This window comes from Apostichopus japonicus, chromosome 3 (assembly GCF_037975245.1).
Source record: "Apostichopus japonicus isolate 1M-3 chromosome 3, ASM3797524v1, whole genome shotgun sequence".
NCBI classification, from domain to species: Eukaryota; Metazoa; Echinodermata; class Holothuroidea; order Aspidochirotida; family Stichopodidae; genus Apostichopus; species Apostichopus japonicus.
The window spans coordinates 18,969,255-18,995,463 of record NC_092563.1 but is presented as its reverse complement, the minus strand read 5'-3'; the positions used below and the strand labels follow the sequence as shown (position 1 = coordinate 18,995,463).

The 26,209-nt window shown below is 37.3% G+C and overlaps 3 protein-coding genes across 5 annotated transcripts in view; 2 read left to right on the top strand and 1 right to left on the bottom strand.

The window, feature by feature from the left end:
* The window catches only part of LOC139965327 (GPI ethanolamine phosphate transferase 1-like), a 32,252-nt gene extending 21,217 nt beyond the window's left edge, over positions 1 to 11,035 (bottom strand). Inside the window, exons 1-7 of one of the 3 annotated variants that reach the window (XM_071967569.1) lie at positions 10,900 to 11,035; positions 8,615 to 8,863; positions 7,986 to 8,107; positions 6,643 to 6,741; positions 4,772 to 4,878; positions 3,452 to 3,707; positions 2,739 to 2,855 (exon numbers count right to left, since the gene is read on the bottom strand). In XM_071967569.1, the coding sequence (XP_071823670.1) occupies positions 2,739 to 2,855; positions 3,452 to 3,707; positions 4,772 to 4,878; positions 6,643 to 6,741; positions 7,986 to 8,107; positions 8,615 to 8,838 (925 nt within the window). In that variant the 5' untranslated portion in view covers positions 8,839 to 8,863; positions 10,900 to 11,035. Of the gene's footprint in view, positions 1 to 2,738; positions 2,856 to 3,451; positions 3,708 to 4,771; positions 4,879 to 6,642; positions 6,742 to 7,985; positions 8,108 to 8,614; positions 8,864 to 10,542; positions 10,837 to 10,899 lie in introns of those variants that run through there. The other 2 variants (XM_071967571.1, XM_071967570.1) reach the window with 2 other exon arrangements.
* Positions 11,036 to 11,095: 60 nt separating this feature from the next.
* Positions 11,096 to 20,290, top strand: LOC139965335 (GPI mannosyltransferase 1-like). Its single transcript, XM_071967582.1, has 6 exons — positions 11,096 to 11,222; positions 12,565 to 12,781; positions 13,887 to 14,443; positions 14,783 to 15,044; positions 16,110 to 16,211; positions 18,317 to 20,290. The coding sequence occupies exons 2-6, from the start codon at positions 12,620 to 12,622 to the stop codon at positions 18,479 to 18,481; spliced, it is 1,248 nt and encodes a 415-aa protein (XP_071823683.1). The 5' UTR covers positions 11,096 to 11,222; positions 12,565 to 12,619; the 3' UTR covers positions 18,482 to 20,290.
* Positions 20,291 to 21,993: 1,703 nt separating this feature from the next.
* The window catches only part of LOC139965329 (uncharacterized), a 46,664-nt gene continuing 42,448 nt past the window's right edge, over positions 21,994 to 26,209 (top strand). The window contains exon 1 of the mRNA XM_071967572.1: positions 21,994 to 23,672. Within this exon, the coding sequence (XP_071823673.1) occupies positions 22,454 to 23,672 (1,219 nt within the window). The 5' untranslated portion in view covers positions 21,994 to 22,453. The remainder of the gene's footprint in view (positions 23,673 to 26,209) is intronic.

Here is a 26,209-nt window from a genome sequence, read left to right as displayed (position 1 = left end):
ATCCAAAATAATGTTCATATACTGTTGTAGTGGGAAATAAACATTCAAGGTAAGGCTGCTTCTTTCGCCAGTAAAGCTTTGGAATGCATCCAACTCTGCTCCTATTCCTACTTGGTTCAATTTAAAGCCCACCCCTTCAAAGTTAATCTCTGCACTACTTTTAATGGATTTTTTTCTAGGGTCATTCACAAGTGTGGAAATTGTGTAAATGAATACGACAAAAGTCACTCCCATTTGCGAAATATGAAACAAAAATCCATTGATATTAAAACCTGGTGTTAAAGATTTTGTAGATTGTTCATTTTATGAAACATGAATTACAAAGATTAAATCTTCTCACTTAGTGCCTCAATTAATACCAGAGGGGAAAGGTGTCCTCGATGTTTAAGATAGTATCTGAGGATACAAAGGAAACCGTAACGAACCAATTTCACCTTAACTGCTTCAAAGTTAATGAAGATAATTCCACCGGTTAGTCGCTAATTGGCAGAACCCTCTTGGGAGTTAATCTTTAGTCAAGGCCAGACTTACAAGCATGTACTTCAGGTTGTTATAAATTACTGAAATGTCATTGCTTTACAAATGAATCAAAGCCGAAGTTAATCCATTGTTAATTAATACTAAAATTAGCTGCACCACGCTGAGCCAGATGAATATTAATTAATATGTAGTGCTCAGTAATGTATGATGCTGCAGATCTAGAGGTTTGTCTGAACACTGGAAATGAATCTGTTGTTGAGTGGTACTGTACAACACAGTGACACATTATTAATACTGTAGGCTAGAAATTCCAGTCTGTGGCTCTGGCAACAGTACACACTGGAAATAGTATTGCATAGTTACGAAGTATTATGTACAGTTATACATATAATTATACATATAATTATACATTAGTGCTGATAGTCGACTCTTTCTTTTGTAGTCGATTAATCGCCTACAGCTCTTCTCGGGATTACTCGGTTACAATTATGACGTCACCACTGTCATTTTTACATTGCAGAAAAAGTTAAAAACATACATTGCTAGGACTGAATGTTGCATATTGCAGAACAAGCGTATTACTGAAAAGCAAAAGCATGAATCTAACAGGAGCAGGTGCCTGCTGATTTCTAACACAGCACAGTGTTAGTGTAGCACTGTGAGAGTCTGTATACGTAAATATACGATATTTGCTGACAAACTGCTTTAGTGTAGTTTTTGAAAGGTTAGGCTATTTTTCAAAGGCAAATTATGTGTAGTGCTAGCTTGTAGTCGAGTAATCGCAACTTAGGTTGTGAGCACGATTAATCAAACTTCCAAAGTGTAATCGCAACTACTGGTGGTTAATCGATTATGACTATCAGCTCTATTATACATTTAATTATATGCAGTTAAACATATGGTTAAAAATCTTGTGATCAGGTGAGGATTTGGCACCCAAAAAAAAATCTTCCTTAATGCAGCATTTTGCGTCCTTTTCTATGATTTTTCTCAACCTAACTGACTCCACTATGCCATAACGACATACATAACTAGCTTATCTATTTATATTTTACTTCAAATGGTGGCATAAAAGTCGAAAAAATTGCAACTTTCAACTTTGTTGTTCTCCAAGATATTTTCCGTTGGGAACCCAATAAACCTCGCCCATAATATGAATATTTAAACCCTACAAATGTCATTGACAGATACGTAATATAACACCACGCTTGATTTGTGTACAGTCTATATGGCAGTTGTAACAGGGAGTTGCATAACAACTCCCTGGTTGTATACCAACGCAAAGTCTTGAATCTATTTTTAGCAACAGCTCATAACTAAACCTGCATCTCTGATTGGTTGAATTCAAACTAGTGGGTTTGGGAACTGAATGCGATAAATTTTGTATGTAGAATACTCGCCAATAAACATTTTTGGCAGGGAAAAACTTGGCTAATATCTTAATTTGCTGTTTTGTGATTTGATGTATGTAAAAAACTCGATGGACATGTCAAAAAAGTAGAAAACAGCTACCAAACGCAAAATACTCATGAATAAACATACTATTCACTGATTGGTGGAATTCAAACTAGTGGATTTGGAGATATGAAAACTTTGTCGAGGACACCTTTACTAGTTATCGACATAAATCATTAATTACTCGCTAATTAACGCTCTTGGCAGGGTGAAACTTGGATGGTATCTTAGTTTGCTGTTTTATGATTGATACATCTAAAAAAATCGATGCACATGTTAAAAAGGTGGAAAAAAGCGACCCAACGCAAAATGCTGCTTTAAAAGTACCATAATACCTGATATTCCAGTTCATTGAGCTCTTTTGAATCAGTAGTACAATATTGATCTTGCTGGTCATCATGAAATATTGTATCCAATCTGCAGGCCCAAACACCTCAATCAATGCCCATGACAAAACTGGAAGTATTACATAATACGGCAACTAAACGATCAGAATGTTGGACCATCACATTACCCATCTGTTACATTGATATATCACATCAAACATACACTAGATCCTAAAGTTTCAAGTTGTTCCTTTTGGCCATTCAGGAAGTTCATTGTTTCAGTTTATTTATGACTGCACCCACAATTCTAGGTTACGTGAGCTGTATTTGTAAGGGTTTTGAAAACCCTTGTTGACCACAGGAAATTTGTGAGAGGGCCAAATACTGCCAACAGATAGCGCTTTGCCCCCCCCCCCCCATGTATCAGATTAACAACAAAGCTTAGTTTATCTTTCTACCACAGACTGCTTCCCTTACCTTTTGAGAAGTTGTCTTCATACAGATTTTCTCCTGGGGTTGAGGGTTTCTGAATTCCAGATCCCCAGGCTACAATGGGCGTCATAGTCTCATCCAGATGACCTGCACCGTGAGTCCCTAAGATGTTAATAAAACATAAATATCGAGATACATACTTGCGAAGATGACTTTTGTTGATATTGAAACTGTGTACCACAATTAATGCACTTTAATCTGGAACACAGGGACCTGGTTGCCCAAAATTCATCCCTCTTTCTGTGTCCTTCTCTCTAACACTTCCCATCATGCACTGTCCTTCCATGAATGGCACCAGAAGTCATCAATTACTATCGAGTCAGAGGTTTGGGAGCTGGAAAATCAACCTCACCTTTGTCATAGACCGCCCACTATGGTATTTTGGTATGTTAAATAATGGTGAAACTTTCAGCATGCCATTAAATTCCACCTTTGAAGCTGATCAATGGTACATTTACCAGTGCTCTATTAATTCAACGTCTCTTAAATGTCCAGGAATAACTTCCGATGTCACAATCCTCCAGGAATATAAAACTACTTGTGAATTTTTCTGCCATTTTCAGCCCAATAGCGACGATCCTATTCACTTATTATCCCAGCAACATAACCAGATCATATACTGTACTCTCATTTGGGGTGAAGGGACTCCTTACAATCTGAAAGATTTATCAAACTCTTCTCTCTTATTTCATACGTACCCCAATCTGTCATGCCATGGTCTGCAGTGAGCAGGTACGACGTCTTCCCGTCATGATCATAAAACTCTTCAAAGAGTTCCACCATCTTCTCAACTCCAGCGTCGACGAGCCTGATATTGTCCCGGTATTCCGAGGAGAATGGCTTGTGGGCATGACCGTTAGTATCCAATCCCAATAGATAGAGAAAAAATACAATATTCTCTTCGTGTAGTTTATCGCTCAGAATGTCATCGTCTGTGATGTTTCCAAAGAACTCCTTTTAAGAAAATTTAAACCAAGTTTTTGAAGAGCACTATATTCTACATCTTTCAACGACATGTTAAATATTGAAGGTGGGTGGTATGATGTCAAAGGATATATATATATTTTTTATATTAATATTTAAGCTGCATCCATTTGATGTTCATATTCATATTTTAAGGGTTTTTTCATTTTGTTGTCATTGTAAAGCCCTCTTGAACATGCTTAAGCATGAAAAGAGCGCTATATCAATCTGGTAAAGTAAATAATAATAATATGATATGATATTCCGCTATATGCACCTATAGTGAGACTACATCACAAACTTTCAAAGTCTAGATAAACATTAATGGTCAGGCTTGACCAGAGCTTCAAATTTATTCCCTACAAAATACCATGATTTTAGAATCCATTTTTAATACACCCTTACAAGACAAAAGACAGATTTAGTGTTACTTCAATTTGAATATAAGCAAAACATTGGCTTTCATGACACTTGAGCAAGATATACTTGAAAAATTCTGGCAAGTTATACTGATAAATGAAGGATAGCAAGAAACTTAAAATTACTGTTGGGTGAACACAATTCTAACAGTCAATCTCGGGGCACTTTATAGTGCATCATGTCAGCTTGTCCCCTGGGGGAATTCCCACAGGGTGCCAACACAAACCGGTGCATGTAACTATATTTACAAGTTACCTCGCAAGTCACCCATGTACAGTATACACCTGGGTGAAGAGAGGCAATGGAGATAAAGTGCCTTGCCCAAGGACACAACGCAATGATCTGGCCAGGGCTCGAACCTGTAATCATTAGATCACAAGTCCACTGCCTTAACCACTTGACCACAACGCCCCCCGTTGACAATGACCTTTGTAAAACCTTGAGGTCATGAACTTCATCAATTATGCTCTACAGTTGTTGAAAATGACTTATAATTTCATTCATTAACTGGATTATTACCATTATCCTTTCTATGTGTGTGTCTACATGTCTGCATGCCTTTGTGCATATATGTGTGTCTGTGTGTCTTAGACAGAAGTATAAGAGAGATACATTCAAACAGTCCCGGTACACACCTTTACTCGTTCAAAGACCCAGGTGTCAGGTTTGGATGCATCTGCTCCTGCAAAATCATCCGTTTCTACTGCGTACGTATGAGTAAACATGTGATCTCCTGTGGTTCCTGAACAGAAAATCATAGACCGAGAGATTGTAGAAGAATACCTAATAAATCATGTTTTTTTTTTTTTAAAGTCATAGTTTTTCAAAGAGCCTTCCAAGAACACTAAAATCATCACACTACAGAATACTAAATTCCTAACAATACAACACAGAAGTTGAGCAATACTTTACTGTACAATATCAATGGCAACTTGTCATACAGTAATGGTTTTCTAGTAAACATGTTTCATTGTGTCTTTCAAGAAGAATAAAAAGGAATTCCATATCTCCTGAAATCATGAAATTACTCTGGTGTTGAAAGCAAACCTATTGCCAAATACCATTTTGGGAGCGATTAAGATGGTACTGTGCCCTCCAAGTTAAACATTAACATTGGGAGGGGGGCGGGGGTGGGGGCCAACACTCCCCCACCCCCACCTTTCCACTTTGGTCATATTCTGCCACAGTGCTATATAGCACACATTCTACACAACAATGGAATAGTTATTAAAGTAATCTGTGAAATGTTTCGTAGGGATTTGATAGTAGAGCCACAGAGTACAACTTTAAGGTTTTTATTTTCCATTTATCATGACGTGGAGATTTCTGTTTAGCATCCAATATTTATAGGGCTTTAAGCTGCATCTTTGTGGTTTTGTATCAGTTTGGGAATTCTTGCCTGACAAATGTGTTATTTATAATATATACCAGACAAAAAAATACTTCCTTGTTAACTCGGAGGTAGGAGTAAACAGACCAATTTGTAAAAAAAATTGCAAACCAATTTCTGATGCAATCTGACATCACAGACAATACCACATTGTTCTTGTTTGTCTTTTTGGCGCACGCAAGTGGGACTTATTAACATTCCCATGAGTAGGAGTATATATATATGAAAATAAAATCTTAAACGAATTATTTGGTAATATGAAAAGACAAAGTTTGATGTAGTATAATAATGTTGGTCATCAGTGATGTCAGAATTTCTTGAACAATAACTATACATCCACATTAATTGGAATAAATTTCAAAAAAAATTTCTGATGCAATTTGACATAACAGACAATACCAAATTGTTCTAACATTGTTTGTCTTTTTCTCAAATGCAGGTCCCCGGGACCTATTAAAAATTTTCAATTATATTTCTCACTATCCCCTCGATTCCCCAAAGATATGATCAATATTTTACAAAGATAGGGAACAGCCACAAAAGAAAATTTGTGCAAGCATAGGAATAAGGGCCTTGTACGTCACCAAAGAATTGAGAAACAAAATAGAAAGATAAATTATGTTACTATGACGATGACAGCCTCCACTCATTAGTGTGAATTACAATAATAACTCTTCCAAAAAAACAGCTATTGAAGTTAAAAAATGGTGAAAGCTCAATACTCCTCGAAAGAAAGTCCCATATTTACTTAACAAATCGCAAAGACCATTTGAACTGTCCAAAAACCTTTTTTTTGGTGATCTTTCCTTTATCTAACATCCATCCATAAGTAGCCTACACGATGGATACAACTAGCTAGGCACCTCTAGCGTAAACACTTTGGTAAATTATAATTTAAATATTCTTTGCATACATTTTTTGCATACAATTTGCATACATGTACATGTAGAAAGTTTTGAAATTTCAAAAGTTTCTTTGTCGTGAAATTATTGAGAATTCTTCTGAGATCCTGCGTTCATACACTTGCGTACATCTTTCCAGCATGGCACCATTATGAAATGCTAGATTAAAGGAAAACTGGCAAACTTTGGATGAATGGCAATGCTTTCTTCTTACCTTTAGAAAACATGGACAGTATGTCTTCACTTCCCCATGCCCATGTGTAACGACTTTCGTTGAAAACTGAATCAAATTCTACTGGATTTTCTTTCCATCCTGTAAAAAGCAAATTATGAATTTTAAAATTTTACAAATCAGAATGACGAGTCTTTGGTGGAGGAGTTGCTGTACAGCAGATACAGAGTGCTGCACACTTTGGATTATTTTCTAACTATTTGAACTACAGAGTTTTGATCCCTATGTATAGGATAACTCCTACATTACATGATGACAGAAGTAATGACTTATAGTTGATGGTTACATGCATAATTGTCAACCCCCATGCACTTAGAACTGTCAATTAAATACTGCAAAAAGGATTACAATTAATTAATGGAAATTCAGTGCAGCCCAATTTAATGTAGTGGGATGGTAATTCATTACAATACATGCAATGTACTGCAACACAGTGCAAATCAAGTAAAGTGTTAATGCAATTCAACATCGTGCAATATCTACCCTGTACTGTAATGCACTGCACCATATTGCTATACAATGCAGTGCATTGTGCACATGTGCACATGTGCAATGTGCACAATGTGCACAATGCAATTCAAGATGATTGCAATTCAATGCTATTCAATGAAGTGCAGTGCAATTTATGCGATTCAATGGAATTGTAACTTAGTTTACTGGAACCTTCCTTCGTACTGTCACATATATATTGAAACAGATTAGATTGATATTAGATACACAGTATTCTCTGCTTACAGTTTCTTAGATGCTTTTGGTCATGTCTCCTTTAAGATTCTCTATGGAAGGCTCTTTCTCCATAGCATTTCTTTGGGCAGTGGGGGTGGTGTCACTATTTGTCCAAGTCTCACTAAGATTACATTTTTGAACAAACAATGGGATGTGTTTAATAGAGCTGAGTCTACAATCATCCTGCTTGTGTCACACCCCACGTGGACCAAATGGAAATCCCTGTAAGGAGGTGGAGCAGGGGTGCGGAAGCATGGGTAATACCTTTCCCCAATTTACATAATTTGAAATGGTGGTTACAAACATTTGTTATTGAAGCTGCATGCCCTTGGAAATTAGCAAGATCAAATTTAAGCACCAAGACACTCACAGCCAAATGAAGAAAACAAGATGGCCCTCATGATTGATGATATACTGTAAATACTGATTCCGAGGACAGGTATGAAGTCCAAGGAGTTGTTCTGAGCATATATCTATACACATGTGAGTAATGGCCTTTCCGCTTTGAATCCTCAAAAGTCGCTAACCAACATCCCCATACCTATCTCAATGCAGAAATCTATAATGAATTTATTAACTGATGAATATTCATAGATTACCTTTAGCAACAGCTGAGACATCTTCATAAAACCCTGCGATTAATGCTACATGACCAGGACGTGACTCTGTTGGTACTCGTGTGTGAGAAACACCCCAAGAACCTGAATGTTCTACAACATTTCTACAAGGAATAAAAATACATACTGTTAAAAAAAAAATAAAGAAAATGCAAAAATCAACAAAAATGCAAGAAGCATTGGTAGTACATTTCTCACCTTTCCCCTCTGAAGCAAAAAGAGAAACAAATTTGTTGCCATATGAAACATAATACGTTCTAGACTGTACAGTATATATACTGTATTTAAATGTTCAGAATGAAATGCCAAATTATTACACACAAACACCAAAGTTGACAAGTGGTTTATTTTATGATTGTCCACAGAATCAATTTAACTTCTGAAGTAGTGTACAGGTATAGGTCCATATTGGGAAATCCCAGGTGAACAAAATGTGGAGGATATGCAAATACAAAAACTACCTAACCCCACACCTTCGCCAAGGTGCTCAAATCGCCCTCACTTTCATCCCAGTGACTACAGATGCATAACATTTTCAATACCAGCTTATTGATTTCAATAGTAAACCTAGTTAACAGCCAAAATTTACATTTGATGAACTTTCAACTAACCTTAAATATGGTGCCCTCGTAGCTCCAGATTTATCAAGACCGAATAATTTATCAGCTCTTAAACCATCTGCCACAAAGAGAACGAGCCTTGTGGCAGGAGGATCCAAGTTTGTTGAGTGTGGAGTCATGCCATGGACCAACGGTGAAGTGAAGTAAATATCAAAAATGGATGCAAAGAAGATGATATGGATAGCAAAGGCAAAAAATATCAACTTGATATCCATTCTTTGTCACTAGATCGATGAAAATCTGTTAAAAGAAAAAGAACAAATCGACTGTAAGGGCAAATTTTTAATGGTAATCCAAGACAACCAAATTTCTGTTCAGAAAACAACATCTGCTGTGGAACTTGTCCAGTGGACAACTAGTTGTTTACATCAAACTCAAATTGCACTGGAACTAGAATAGGGCCTATCCCCAAATAGGTAAAATAATAAACTGCTATCACCCCCAAAGCTGGTGTTCTGTTCAAAAACCTATTTGGCATACTGGTCACTTGCATTTTGCTACATTTTATCAATCAACCAAAATTGTTGTTCGAACAACCAAATTGTAAGGCCTGCTTGTCCAAAGCAGAACCAGAGAAAATTCTTAATAAATAATCCCTGCAACTATAGTACTTGCTTGAGACAAAGAGGAAAGGTCTTCACTCTTCTCTGACTCACAGAATTTGACCTTTGACCTAATGCACAAATGCTTTAGCTGCATATATTAGGATGTACATGTATACCAAGTAGGAAGTCCTGAATTTGCACAAATATTTTCCATGATCCACCTGCACCTTTCAATATTTACATTTTGCAAACATTCTCATAACTTCTCCGGTGGAGCTACCTTGCTATTAAAGCAGTAGCCTGGCTTTCTCCTTTGCATTTGAAGTAAAAGTAGCAAGTAATGAAAATCAGCCAATGGAATTTACATACAGTTATACATGAAGTTAGCATGTGCACAGTGTAAGCATGCGAAGAAACTAAATGACACATTTAATAGGTTCTTGAAAGGACAAACATGAAACTCTTGGGAAGCACGCGATCCCTTATTCCCCACCCCCCACCCCCCTCCTCCCTCCCAGTACATTAGAATACAAACTAAAGGTCAAATGTTTACCCAATTGATGTTTAAGGAGTCAGTATTCCTTAACTGACCATATTATGAGAAACCTTTCCCCGATCATTGTTAAAGTAAGGAGATGGTTCTTGCTTATTCACCCAATTACATAAGTGCTAATTAGCTTCTAACTGCACCAAGCCATAAAAAAAAACTGTTTACGTCTCTGCATCACACATATAATCAAATGAGTAGATAGTGAAATCGCATGATGAATCAGGTCTTTATGATGTAGCATAGTGATCATGAAATCATGATCAGTATATTTGATCACATATATCGTTTAACATTGAAAAGTATCTGCATAGTGCATTTAAGGAACTTGTTCGATGTCACGTGCAGTACTTCATAACAGGCTGCAGTTCAGCATCTAAAACTCCCTGGCTCACATCTAGATAATATCTAGAAATACAATATTTCATCATGCTAGTGAAAATTCACTGTTCAATCGATAATCTCATGTGAATTCATCAATTTTCTTTCTCTATTCTGTGACAAGCCGTTTACTCTAGTCTATTATCCCAAACTGAAAGATTGTAAAAAAGCACTGGCGTCACGTGCTTCATCTCCTGACAAAAATCCCTTCAAAATGCATTACCTGATTGCTCCTTTTCCTGACCATTGGTAAAACAAAAAGTTGTACTAATGTTACTTGTTAGTGATTATTTGACCAACGATTTTCAAATAGCAATTGCACTTAAAATAAAGTGAGACAATTTATCCAGCCATTCAGTTAAACAAGCCAGAGTGCTCGCCTTGTTTTCCTGACGATCTGGTAAATAGCTCCCACCAATACCGAAGCGGTGTACACTATAACTTACCTGCTACTGGACAGTGGATGCGTGATAGCATAGGTCTATTCTATACCTCTGCTTCCTACCAGCAGTCTAGCCTGTGGCCAGTCATAGACACATAGGCCTAGGGTAATTGTTAAGGAAAGTCAACGATATTACATCAAATATTTCATCACGAGTCTCTTGGATTCGTAATAGATACGACACATGATCTAGCCAAAACACCTACTGTATAGGCCATGGTATAGGCCTAAGTAAGGCCTAACTGAAGTGTTAGGCTCGGCTGAATTTGTTTTGAGTAATAGCCCTAATTTAATCTTCGTGTCATGTACACTTGACGTATTGGTATTTACTTGCAGTGTACACTGACATCTAAATACTTACATACACATTCCTGCTTTCAATGATTCCTGTAAAGTAGTCCTAAACTTCATTGATGGTGGCATTTGCAGCAGTACAGTAAGTTGGTCCCACTGGTCTTTACACAGTGATTAGTCCCTTGGAATACGGGCGGCGTGTGTTGAATGGACGGGAAGTCCCCTTCTAAACTATTACGTAATATCAAAAGGCGCCTATACCTAGACTACATTATAAAACCATGCATTGCAGCACACATTGCAGCACATTGCAGCACAACAAAACAATACTATGAATATCATGATCACAAGCAAATAACCAACAGACTTGGACTGGGTAGCTCTCTGTCTGTGAGTATGCTTTACACGGCGGTGATGAGACAGTTGCTGTTAACTAGCCTATTTGCAAATGAAAATAGACCTAAAGTTGTAACTTGCAGAGCAAACTAACTAGGCTAGGCCTAAGTTAGGACAAGGTAATGGTAGCCTAAGTTCAGAGAACATAGATATCAATAGGTCAAGTACTTAACACAACGTACGCAGGAAGCATCAGCATTAAGCACATACAGTATGTTTTTGACGGCCATAGGGCCAAAGTTAAGTATTTTGACTTATTGCCCCTAAACCTACTGTGTTGGAGGCCATGGCATTATGTTACAAGTGCGTTTCAAAAATGATGTCAGCGTGCCGTGCACATTGTAAGTTAAACAATTCCCCTATCTGGATATGAATTGTACACTTGCTCGTGGAGATTGTTCGAAAGTTGGTGCAAAATACCGGAGTGCCAAGCATTTGGTTGTGTAAACAGGAGAGGGGAAGAAGGAACAGGGAATGGAAAATTATATTATGTTAGTCCTGATGCGAAAAGGTTTCCAGAGAAAAGAGAACGTACAAAAGCACCAGGCTTGCCCCTCTGTCGCAGAACTGCTACTAGTGTTGGCAGTATACTAGCATCACGTAGTAACTGCCACAGATGCAATCTATTTAGCAAGCTCTTGGTCTCTTTGTCTCAGTTCCTTCACTGTGTATTCAGGCTAGATTTGAAAGCAGTCAAGTCAAATTGCATCCATGTTCTCTTTTTTTTCCAAAGTTCCCAAGCCCAGAAAGTGTTACTGAAGAAAAATTTGATTACATATTGACTTTATAGTTATTGTGAATGGCGCGTAGGAAATGTATGTGTTGAAATGCGATATGTGGCTCGCCCTACGTCACGAAAACAAGTGGGAACTGTGGAAATTTAAAAAAAATGGCGAATGCCACGGGTGACAATTAAATCGATTGTTAAGGTTGAAAGGTTGAAAGCAATGTTTTCAAGCATTCGTGTTGCTTCTGTCGAAGAGCGTTCTGCTAAATGGTATTCTATCAGCAGAATATTCTAGGGTATATTTCTCCCTTTATTCCCTCTCGTTTAATTCAATGTTAGAAAGTGTGTAGATTTCCAAAGTACCAATTCAAAATTATTTTGTGGTAGAATCAATCAATTGTGAGTTTCTTTCGTTAATTTTCCTAATCGTTAAAAGTCTGTTCTTTCTTATTATACGAGATAGTTCCACATTATTAGAGAGTGTATAGATTTGGAAAATACCATTTAAAGATGTCCACCCAAAATTGCTGCAAATTTCAGCAAATTCCTCCATTCCTTTATTGACCATGCAGTCAATAATTCTCATAAAAATTCATGTTTCCATTTCAGGTCTGAAGTATGAAATTGCAAGAACAGTAAATCGACCCAAGCAGAATATTTGACCATGTTACCTCCCATTACCTCCCTACCTGTTCTACTGGGTCTGGCATTGCTTACTCGTCTTACCCTCATTGTTTATGGAGAATGGCAGGATAGGGTGATGCTTGTTAAGTACACGGACATTGATTACAGCGTGTTCACAGATGCTGCTAGATATGCATGGGAGGTACAGTATGTCATATTACAACCAACTAAGTACTTTTAATGCAACGTACACATCCAAACGCATACAGTGATAAAAATAAATTATTTCTACCTTTATGTTTAAAAGTTTAAATTATTTTTCAAAGTGAAATATTGGTTATGACTGTCATTGCTTTACACTGCTACGATGCTGACAGAACCGAACCTTTGTTAAGAATGTTAATATCTTTGTATAAAATTCATTACTTATATGCTGCTTTGAGATTATCGATGTTGCGCCACCTTTTGTTCTCAAAAGTGGTACAATTTCAACTAAGTTTATACCCCCATAACATATTGCATACATATGGTGGATGCAGCCAGTTTGAACAGCTAATTGTCTAACTCACAAATTTCCATGGTAGCTAGATGAATCATTGAGTTGTTCATAATGGTTGAAATAATTGATTTCAATTCTGAGAGACTGGAAATCATGTTACACTGCTTGGTATTTAAGTACAGTAGTCTCTTGTCAACAGCTGTTTGTTACTTGGGATGTAAAGCTTTGAGGCCCTGCCTACTTCACCGGGGCTTAAAGTTAAACATGTACTGTAACAGTCATGAGTAGCCTAATGCTTTGCATTTGAAGACTGCAATGGGTTATCCCTTCTTGTAAGCATCTCGAGTGATTCGATTGATGGAGTATTTAAACCAGCTTTACTTTGTATATACACAGTATATTTATAAAGTTTGTTGAAATTGAGATTCTTTGTGCTAATACAGCTGCAGCAATACTCCCTGTGATTGCATGAGAACAGTTATATGATACACTGACTTAGTATTGTTACTACTCACATAGATAGCAGTACTACTGGAAACTAATTTCAATTTACTTGATAATATTTTACACTGAGGTAATTGTAAACTGTATAAATCAGTCATTGCATATGTTTAAACATGTAAATGCCTTAACTCATATATCAGTATCTCAATTATTAAACGTTTGTGAGCTACCAGAATACAATAGAAAGCATTCATCCTATTGTTCAAATTAACGTAAATGATTCCTTGATGAAATTGATATACTTATAAACAGCATCATATTAGTCTCTCTTGCTTTGTCAAATTTTTTTGCATTTTCATTACAGGGTCATTCACCATACGAGAGGGCGACTTATCGCTACACACCCCTGCTGGCCTGGTTACTTACACCGAACATTTGGTTACATTCTACATTTGGGAAACTTCTGTTCTGTTGCTTTGATCTCTTAGCAGGATTTTTTATATATCGTATTATAAGCAGACTCACTTTGAATAAATATTTGATCGCAGGTTCACTTGTTTTATGGCTCTTCAATCCCTTGACTCTAGTCGTGTCCAGTCGTGGGAATGCTGAGTCGATAATGTCATTTCTAGTGCTTGCAACTCTGGACCTATTCGTATCAGGGAAATACGCATTGAGTGCAATAGTCTGGGCTATATCAGTCCATTTTAAAATCTATCCTATCACCTATGCCCTCCCAATGTACTTATCAATAAGAGGACACACTGGTGAAACTCAAAACCAAGACGCTACTATCAACAGGACCACGTGGAAAGCGTTGCAAGACATCCTTAAACTATTCCGACCAAATGTGGAAAGGATTAAGTTCTTTTTGATTTCTCTGACCACCTTTTCATTCCTGACAGTTGGATTTTATTATTGGTAAGTCAAAGTGAATAATTTAATATCAGTTCTGAGGGGGGGGGGGGGGGTAGTAATGGAACCGTCTGGAGCAATTTATTTACCCATCGATGTGACCAAAGATTCCAGTTTGCAAGTAGTGATTAGGGATTTCACTTCTATTTCCCATTGATGCAATGCTTTCCCTCAGTGTAAATACCTGTACTCATTCCCTTCCCATTCCTGTAAACCACATGCAAAGGCAGAAAAAAATTCTATATTATTTTGAAATGAAAGTTGACCAATCTACTCAAAATGCTGCTTTTTAACTTGCAATTTAATTTTTTTTTGTCTCACGTTTTCTTTTTACCATTTGCACAGTTACGGCTGGGAATTTCTTCAGGAGACTTATCTTCACCATTTGACCAGAAGTGACACGAGACATAACTTCTCTCCATTTTTCTACTTGCTTTATCTGACGTCAGCTTGGACACAGTTGCAGAAATTTCTTAGTTTGGTGGTTTTCATCCCCCAGGCAATTTTACTCGTTGTCATGGCAATGAAGTATTACGAGGACCTTCCATTTTGTTGGTTCCTGCAAACATTTGTCTTTGTATCTTTCAACAAAGTTTGTACCTCGCAGGTAAGCATGTTAACGTGTTAACAAAATTCTTTGGATTGCTTTGATAGGTTACTGAAATACCTGGTGCGATGATAATGATGTTTTGAGTAAGTAAAGGAAAGATGATTGGAATTAATTATTCCAAACTGACATTGGGGTCACAGGATTCTGCAACCCTTCTGCATGCCGCCCTGGTTCTATTAAACTTTGAAAAGACGGTCCCTGCAAAAAAAAAGGCAGTTGGTTATGTTAAAGTAACTGTTTGAAGTAATTTGATCATTTTCAAAGGAAGGTTGTAATAGACAAAATGATGTTGCCCATCCCTCATAAACTTACCCAGCGAATCCACATTACGTATTAGTAAGTAATGAATGATTCTGTTGGATTGAGAGGAACATGTCGCTTAGACTCATTAGTACTCATTATTTTAAGATGCAAAATACAAATAGTGAGTTTTCAAGATATCAATGTATTTGTTATTATTTGGAATGAAACATCAAACAAAATGGACTTAAACCATAGGGACTGACAACTGCTGTGATTTTATAGTATGTCACTAATATAATAATACTTTCATATTTTTATAAAGCGCCTCTCCCAAAGGCTCAAAGCGCTTTACAATATTACCCTGGTCAACGATAACCTGTCAAACATAGAGACAATCCCTCCACATGGCAGCAGCTAAACCGCGCCCAGCTGACAGTTTTAATCTCACAGGTCCCCATTTATACACCTGGGTTGCTCCAAAAGACAATTAGTCCTGTCATGTGTTAACGGAAATCCGTTTATATTGTAGAATCAATTGCAAATCATTTTCCATCAATTTGCAACAGTAGTTTGCTGTTTATTTTAGCGACAAACTGTCTCGTGATCCCAAAATGGCTTTGATCAATTGAAAGGGGACATGCACTTGGGTTAAGCATTCAATATCAAATGGGACGGAAGTTCAGAAAAAAATTCTGGCTCCACATTCCTGAACACCTTTTTCGTATTGCTACACCACACTGTCAATTACCAGGCTTAGTAAGTTTCGTGACAGATTTTGCTTCTTGACAGAATACTTTTTCCTTTTTTATTCGTTCATAGTATTTCTTGTGGTATCTGACACTTCTTCCTGTGATCCTTCCTTCTGTGAAGATGTCAAGATTTCAAGGTGGATTTCTGGCTGCTGCATGGTTTGCTGGACAAGTATGTATCAGTCTAAATCAAATCATCAAGTTCTGATGATACTAGCTGATTAATTTGGCATTTGTAGTTTCATTTTGGGTTACCTTATTTTGCCTAAAGAATGGAGGACAAGGTGTCATGCCCCAGGGGAGTGCCTAAAACAGTTAATGGGGTACCCCATCTCCTTTGTGGGAAGACAATATTCATCTTTCTTAATTTTTGCAATAACATGGCCACTTTACACAGTGTTTTTTCGCTAGATAATAATAATAATATTAATAATATTGAGGATTTATAAATTGCAGACATATCCACGGATAACAGTGCTCAAGGCGCATCACAATATTACCCTGGTCAAAGATAACCTGTCGAACATAACATGACAGCAGCTAAACAGCTCCCAACTGACAGTTTTATCTCACAGGTCCCCATTTATACACCTGGGGTGAAGAGAGGCAATGGAGATAAAGTGCCTTGCCCAAGGACACAACATAATGGTCTTGCCAGGACTCAAACTTGCAATTTACCTTAGATCACCAGTCCACTGCCTTAACCACTTGACCACAATGCTCTAGATGAGTTAAGAGTTGAGTTATTCCTGCTAAATCTCCATGTTATTGTTGCTGCTTGATTTCTGGAAAAATAAAAATTAACAGATTTTGATATTCTTTCCTTTTATTATATGTTGCAAGTATGCAAACAGTTTCAGATAGTCAACGCTACTGAACATGAGTGAAGAAATCAAATTGTGTGGTTACTTAGGACATAAATAGTCCATGTAGCTAATAGAGAGAGTGTTTTGCAGTGGGTCATATCACATTGCTCATTTATATTTACTTGAATTCAAATTTAGCACAATCTCTACAATAAATGTGACTTTTCTCAAATGAGATACATCGATGGGACGACCGAGGTGTGAGTTCTGGCCTCATAAACAGGCTAATGATTCCAAACTATTTTCGAATGACAGCTAACAATCAAGATGAGATATTGTATTTCAATGATTGGATCATTGTTCTATAGTGTTGAAATAGATCCCACAGTCTAAAAAGTTGTTGACTGTTCAACTTTTGCAGGCTGCTGTGGATGGACAAATTCACGGTGTTGTTAGGAATCACCATTGAGTAAATTCTCTAGTCAACTAGTCAGCTATTATTATCCGTTTCAATACCAAAACTGCTTTGTAGTCTAATTTGGACGAGAAAATCACATAAATGTTCTTGTGATCAGTTTCTTTCTAGTTCCTTTTCAAACAATTTTGAGGCAAATTGTATAATAATAATCAAATTTTTGTTAAAGCAGCATTTTGCGTTTTGTGGAAGTCCATCAAGTTTTTTATATATATCAATCCCAAACAGCAAACTAAGATATAAGCCAAGTTTTCTCCCTGCCAAAAGCGTTAATTAGTGAGTAATTATGGACATTTGCAGATAATGAGGAAAGTGTCCACCGACAAATTACACATTTAATATTAATCGCACACAGTTCCCCAACCCACTAGTTTGAATTCAACCAATCAGAGATGCAGATTTAGTTATGAGTCAATGCTAAAAATAGATTCAAAACGTCGAGTTGGTAACTTGGTACAACCAGCGAGCTGGACTCTTAACAGCTCCCTGGTACAACTACCATAGACAATCTACACAAATCAAGCATGGTGTTGTATTACGTATTGGCCAATGACGTTCGAAGCTTTTAAATATTCATATTATGGGCAAGGTTTATTTGGATCCCAACGGAAAATATCTTCGAGAAAAACAAAGTTGAAAGTTGTAAATTTTTCGACTTTTATGCCACCATCTGAAGTAAGATTTGTATAGATAAGCTAGTTATGTATGTCTTTATGGCATCGTGGAATCAGTGAGGTTGAGAAAAACCATAGAAAAGGACACAAAATGCTGCTTTAAGAAACAATTTTTACTTGTGCAATTAATACGTCCTGATGATTTAATCCATGAAACACTAAAATAGTGAAGTGGTGTCGATCGGTTAGGAATTGGAGTATTGATCATGGTATGTAAGTTTTGTAATAATGAAAGGCCCCTAAGCCTTTCGGAGTATCTATTGGTCCTTTATGAACCAGAATTTAATTCACATGGCTATTGTTTTTCTACTTCTTTCTTCAGGCAATCTGGCTTTACTTTGCATATCTGCTGGAATTTCAAGGGCAGAATACATTTCTACATATTTGGCTGGCTAGTCTTCTGTTCTTTGGAATCAACTGCCTGATCCTCAGAGCGGTCATTAGGAATCACTCTCCACCATCATCATCAATGAAGAAATTGGACTGATAATGCTTCATCATCTCATCATCAGCAAATGTTCTATATTGGCTTGGACCGTAAGCATACTGGACCGTCTCAGTTTGAGGGGGCAGAAATTTATTGCCCAAATTTTGAAACTTACTACACAAACTGCAGGAAGCATGCTGGTGCCGGTTGCGAGGAGGATTGACTGCAAATGTCATTTGTAAGCAGTGGCTTGCCTAGAATAGTTGGCAGCAAGGGGTGGATCCTATCCTTTGTCACCTCATGCAGTAGGGATGCCATCCTGGGGGAGGGGTGTAAGAAACTTCTATTTATGTAAGCTGGCTTGGATGCAAAATAGTGCTATCGCTGTCAAGCTTGGAACTGATTTAAATGTTTAGCAATTCTCATTCTTATTCTTCTCTGTTTTATTTCTTTCTTTTTTTTCGGGAGCGATTCCGGCTAGAATCAGGAATAATAAAACCTTCTCAATATATGATTTTTTTTTAATTCTAAATTGAATTTTATTGTTTGTCCCGATGCTGCCCGAATTTTTCAACAACTGTTGCCCGAATTTGAGTCCACTGAATTTTTTTTTTGGGGGGGAGGGGGAAGTCTTCCCCTGCCTCGTATGCCTATGTTGACTTCAATATTATGACATTATATAACAGGTATATCCTTATAGTGGGAGATCTCACAGAGAAAAAGCACTTACATTTTATAGTAATATCAGTTATTGGTTTAATTAATACTGCATCTGTTTTAAAGGAAAATGATTGTTATTACTCTTCGTAATAGTCACATGTAGCCTAAGTTTATATTATGTTGCTGTTAGCAAAGAGCATCTTAAAAGCATACTAAGATGTCGTTCGTATTGTTGCCATTAGCAAAGCATCTTAGTAGCATATTAAATGTTGTTTGTATTATGTTGCTATCAACATAGCATCTTAATAGCATACTAAAATGTTTGTGTTACTTTGCTATCAACATAGCATCTTAAAAGCATACCAAAATGTTGTTTGTATTACATTGCTATTAACATAGCATCTTAATAGCATACTAAATGTCGTTCGCATTACGTTGCTATTAAAATGGCATCTTAATAGCATACTAAATTGTCGTTCGTATTATGTTGCTATTAGCGTAGCATCTTAAAAGCATACCAAAATATTGTTTGTATTACACTGCTATTAGCATAGCATCTTATTAGCATAGCAAAATGTGGTTTATATTAATTTGCTACTAACATAGCATAATATTAGCATACTAAAATGTCCAATTGATATAGTGCCAGATGCTCACATGTTGCACTGCATAGTAAATGTTGAAAGTTTTTCTTGACATTACACTACTGTAGAGTTGTTGCAGCTAATTCTAAACAGAAATCACGCAAAATACAAATAAAAACCTTAAAATAACCGGATGATTGAAACGCTGATACAACTTTGATGTCAATGTTTATTTGTTTGTAAAAAAAAAAAAATAGGCCTAATGCAAACATTTCTTTATGTTATCATTAACGTATTAAAGTTATTGATTCTCACTAAATGATCTTACTTAAAAGGAGTAGTTAAAAGACTACATTCTGAAAAGATTGACATTATTAGATGATCTCTAAATGTAATCACAATCGAGGTCTCATTTAGTTCAGTGAAAGTCGTATAGACTATATTGAGCAATTTACTAGGTCACCTTGTATTAATTAATAGTTATCGAAGGGGATACTCGACAATTTGTATACTTTAGTTCAGTTTATTGTCTCTCTGTTTGACCTCACTGGAGGTATAACAGTCACAAAACAAATACAAATGACAGTTACAAATTTAAAATAGATTACAAAAGAAAAGAAACAAAGTACAAAGAAACAAAAAAACAAAATGTAACCAGCTGAAGAAAACAAAATGACGATGCCATTGTTGCATACCTACTCTCTTAATGTGAATAAAACTGAATTATGATTATCTGATGAAAAATATTCAAATACGTCGGCTTTAACAATTTTGCTCACACCCACCACCCCCCCCCCCACCCCGCCACTCCAAAGTAGTAAAGAAGTTTAACCCCTGATCGACCTCGCAAGAGGTCCTGCGGGGGATAATAGATTTGTTATCAAAGAAAAGACAACGTTGTTGTTTTTGTTTTTTGGAGGATCAGTTGTCTTTGTTAAGCCAGGGAATGGTTGATAAGTGAAATATTGTTAGTTTAGTTTAGTTTAGTAGAAAAAAGGGATCCCCACCAAGGACCCTATAGGAGAGAGAAAAGAAAACTGAAGACACAAACACTCAGACCCGATTACAATGCTTAAAGTGCTTGTCCAAAGCATTCTTAAACCCATTGACACTACTTGCAAGTACAACTTTCTCAGGCAAACCGTTCCACTCATTCACAACCCTATTAGAAAAAAAGTTATGCCGAATATTAATCCTACTTTGTGACATTTGGAGTTTAAGACAATCACCTCTGGTACAACTACTATTAGCAAACATGAAAAAGTCAGTAAAGGATAAATTTTCAAAACCATACACAATCTTGAAACCTGAATCAAGTCCCCACGTAACCTCCTAAGCTCCAGTGTGGTGAGATTCAACAGTTGTAACCGCCTCTAGTAAGGAACACTCTTTAAGGAACTAATCATCCTAGTAGCCCTCCTCTGGACCTTTTTCAAGTACTTCCTTGTCCTTAGCAAAATTTGGGTTCCAAGCCTGCACAGCATACTCCAGATGAGGCCTAACCAACTGCTTATAAAGCCTAACTACGATGTCCTCTTTCTGAAAACTGAAATTCCTCTTGATCATCTAACACCCTATTATCTCTTTTAGTAGCTTCAAGACAATGTTTAGAATGTTGCAGAGATGAGTCAATGTAGATACATAATTCTCTTTCAACAGAGACCTCATGTAACTCCACACCATTAAGATTATAGGTATACTTTTGGTTACTACTACCAATGTGCATTACCTTGCATTTATCAATATTAAAAAGCATTTGCCATCCCTGAGACTAGGGAAAACCCTTATCCAAATCCGTTTGAAACTTCTCGGAATCGCTTTTTTGAAGAGACCTCAGAATACAAGTTGGTGTCATCAGCAAACTTCTTAGCTGTACACAAAATATCTCCGTTGATGTCATTTATATAGGCAACAAACAACAAGGGACCCAAACAGACCCTTGTGGAACCCCACTAGTAACGTCCTGCTAAGAAGAAGCACAGCCTTTAGTTACCACCCTCTGTTTCCTATTACCAAGCCAATTCTCGATCCAAGACAGTAAATTCCCATTGACACCCATACTCTTCAGCCTAAGTAAAAGACGCTGGTGGGGAACTGTTACAATAGCATTGAGGAACTGTTACAATAGCATTGAATAGAAAGCCATGGGTGAATTAAGGAAAGAACCCCGAAGTCAGGGGACAAAGGAGACAAAGAGCCAGTGAGGGAGAGATCTCTATTGAACAACACACAAGTTAACACATAAGTTCAAATTAAACACTTTCAATTTCAAACCGAATAGACCATTCACGATATGTAAATCACAGCTTGTGCACACAAATTCGATGAGTAGGTGGCCGTTATTATTAGTTTCTTTATCTTTCATTATACACGCTCGAAGTGCAAATACCCGGCAGAACATCTAATTCTTCTTTTGAAATTTAGAAAAATCTGATCTAAAATTTCCCATACCGCCCTGCAGGCAAAAAAACGAAAGTGTTTATAAGGAATAAGTTCATCCAGACCATTTACAGTGCGTGCGTTAAAGTCACAAATAAAACAAGTTGGTGAAGTATTATTTATCTACCTGTTCAATTTCGGCCTATTCATAAACATCGATGCTTTTATATCCGCGGCACCTAGCACAGTGCGTTGATATTGTTCTTATGTGTGTAATTTTAGTGATCGACCTTCGGTAGACTAAATGCGAGGTTTATAAGCAAGTGTTCACCCATGATGATTCATTTGAAAACAGACGATTTCCGGTTATGGCTGCAGTGACTGATATTATTGTGTACATCTACTCAAGATGGGCTCCACTAGGAATTCTGTTTCACCCTTGCCTGATGTTATGATTGGCTCAACCGGAAGCAGACTCAACTTACCAAAATCGCCTGCCGACTTTAAAGACACAGGGAGTATCGCTAGCGGTTTATCATCGGGGAATGGATTCGGTATAATTCTGAAAGACGTGCATGAAAATTCGGTGAGACAAGATTTCGTGAAGATTTTACTTCTGCTTGCCTTCCCTTTACTTACAATTGTTATTCTTTCCTGTGTGACAGCGATACAAACGATCCATGTTGTTAAAATTGCAGACGAGACGAGAACTGCCGTCGAAATTAATTCCTTGTCAACCGATTTAGTGGCATGTTTGCAAGTCGAACGTGGGCTCAGTACTGGTATCCTAGGCTCGTCAGAAAACACGTCCTTGGAACCGCAGACAATAAAGTTAGACAACGCGCGTAACCTAACCGACGGAAATCTGACCCTAATCAAAGAGTCATCTGATTTTCAATTTCCAGAAATTGTTGTTGGAAATGAGACCATAAGAAGTTTACATGAGTTAACGGAAACAATTATTGGACATCGAAAGGGAGTAGATAACCGTTCAGTAACTCCTGAAGATAATGTGAACTTTTACACATCAATTAATGTTGGAATCATAAATGGTGACATTGCATTTACCGCAAAGTTAGACGGTGGACTACTTTGGTCGCTCATCGTAGCTCGAGACTTGTTATTGCAAGCTACAGATCTCCTTGGTATTGCCAGAGCATTGGGTACTCAGTATTACACGTCGTGTCAGTTAACTAGGGAATCGGTGGAATGGTTTGCTAGAGTTCATGCCCAGGGAGAACAACTTCTATTGATCGCATTCGCTTATGAATCAACACTGGCTGAGATATATGAGGACAAGCTAGTTGAGAAGAATGTAGAAACCGACATTTTGTCGGAAAAACGAGCTCAAGTAATGAAGAATGAGAATGTATGTACGGGATTGACACCTGAACAACGGAGCGTCAACGCAATTCAATGGTTTGACAATATGAGCAAAACAATAGAGTCGATCATTGCAACGAGAACAGAACTGGCCTTAACGATAATAGAAACGTCAATAGGAGATAAAAGAAGAGCCAAATGGAACACGGTCATCTGCATCTTCGGTTTGTTTATGACAATTACAGTTTGCCTTTTTTCTGGAGCTTGGTATGCAAACTACTCCTACAGCACCCTGTATCAGATTGGTAAGCATATTCATTTTCCCTTATATATTCATTTGCCCTTATATATATATATATATATATATATATATATATATATATATATATATATATATATATATATATATATATATATATATATATATATATATATATAAAAATTTCCAAATTCGTGGATCTCCTCATCCAACCTCTTGTTTCGGCCCTACCGTCCTATGTGCAGGACACTACGGATTTCATCCGGAAAATTGGGGAAATAAAAAATCTTCCCTTATCTACTCTGTTAGGTATACCTTGGATGTGTCTTCGTTATACACAAATATCCCTAACGAAGAGGGCATTTCGGCCTGCACAAAAGCATTCAAACCGAAACGTGGCAAAACCCCCACGAAGAAAGAATTGGCCGAATTAATGCAACTTATCTTGACCAACAATAATCTGGTATTTGGCAACAAACACTACCTCCAAATTCATGGCACCGCTATGGGTACCAAAATGGCACCGTCTTTTGCCAACATCTTTATGGGAAACCTCGAGAAAGAATTTTTATCTCGACAAAACTTGAAACCACACACGTGGTTACGTTACATTGACGATATCTTTATGATATGGACCCATGGTGAGGCAAATCTAAAACTCTTCATTGATGACATAAACTCGTTTCATCACACTATCAAATTCACTGCTGATTTTTCTGGACATGGCGTTCACTTCCTGGACACCACCGTGACCCTACAAAATGGTTCACTCAAAACAGACTTGTTCAATAAACCCACGAACAAGCACAACTATACCTCTTACCAAGCAGTTGCCATCCACGTCACTGTACCAGAAATATTCCGTACAGTCAAGCGTTGCGCATTCGACGCATTTGCTCCTCTGAAGTCGATTTTGATTCACGCACTAAAGAACTGTCACAACACCTCCTAAACAGACAGTATTTTCGGGGTACTATTGAAAATGCCATCAAAAAGGCTAAAAGCAAACCCCGTACCGAAACATTGACGTACAAAACTCGTCAAACCAGTTCCAAAAGGGTACCATTGGTTACTGAATTCCACCCTGGTATCCCACCACTGGCTAATATCATTCAGAAGAATTTTCACCTACTTCAAGGCACCGAACGCCTGAAATCAGTTTTCCCAGAATTACCTGTCATCGCTTTTAAAAGACCCAGCAACCTACGGGATATCTTAGTTCGGGCATCCTTTCGGGATGATACCCCATTAGGGGAAAGCAAAACAGAAACTACAGGATCATCGCCCTGTACACAAAATTGCAAAACGTGCTTACTTGTCGATTCGACCGGGGCCTTTCAGAGCAACCAAACCAAACGCACGTTCCAAATTCGGCACAAAATTAACTGCCTATCCAAAAATGTCATTTACCTCATCTACTGCAATATTTGTAACTTACAATACATTGGAGAGTCAAAAAACACTCTTAGAATGAGAATGACACAACATAGATCGGCGATCAAAACAAAAAAGATCTACCAACCTGTTGCAAATCACTTCAATCTCCAAAATCATTCAATTGAGAATTTGCGTGTTATTGCCATTGACCAGAACGATTCTTGGACAGATAAATCTAGGAAAGCGAAAGAAAATTTCTGGGAACTAAACCTAAAGACCACGGCACCATTCGGTTTAAACATCAGAAACGATTTGCCGTCCCAGATAAACCAAAACAATTCCTTTACAATTACGACGGAATCGGATTAAAATAATCCGGCGCGGATTAAAATAATCCGAATTTCTAAAACTTCTGCTCAATTCAGCAGAAATCAATAAGTCGCTTTGCCTTTACAACCATGCCGACATCTTCTCTATAAAACAGTTTCAATTCCTGCTACTCCTTGTCACTTTCGGTGATCATGCACTGAAGAAGAGCTAGTTTTGCTCGAAAGCTCTGCAAAAACCAAACATTGGCTGTTTTACTTCCAATCACGTACCTATAATTCTATTATTGTATCTCACTCGAGATCCAGCCTTTCTCTAAATGCAGCATAGTTGTTTAACAGTTTTCCGTTATTCCTATATATATATATATATATATATATATATATATATATATATATAATTGAAATCGTATTATATATATACGCATGATGAAATGTTCCACATGTTGAATAGAAATAAAAATCCAACATAATATTTAGAATAGATATAACTACACGCAACACAAATTTTCGGACACCCTGGTCCTTTGTCAGGTGTAAAAGAGTGATTGAAATCCCGTTAGTATACCGTAAGCCCATAGGCGTACGGGACCATTTCAGTTTGGGGGGGGGCAGAACTTTTTGTGCCCGAAAGTTCCCGTGACACTATCTAAGCGGAGCGCCACGATCGGTTGGCGCGTAGCGTACAAAAAAATTTTTGGCAAACAATGCCTCTCAGATTGCCGGAAACGGCACTTCTGAGGCCTTGCAAGTTGCATCTAAACATTCTTTATTTTATAATCTCACGTTTTAGAAATTTACACTTCCCCAAAAATTTGGTAAATTAGAAGAAGAAAAAATGGTAACATCACTTTGAAGGGGAAAAATGGGACAGTATATT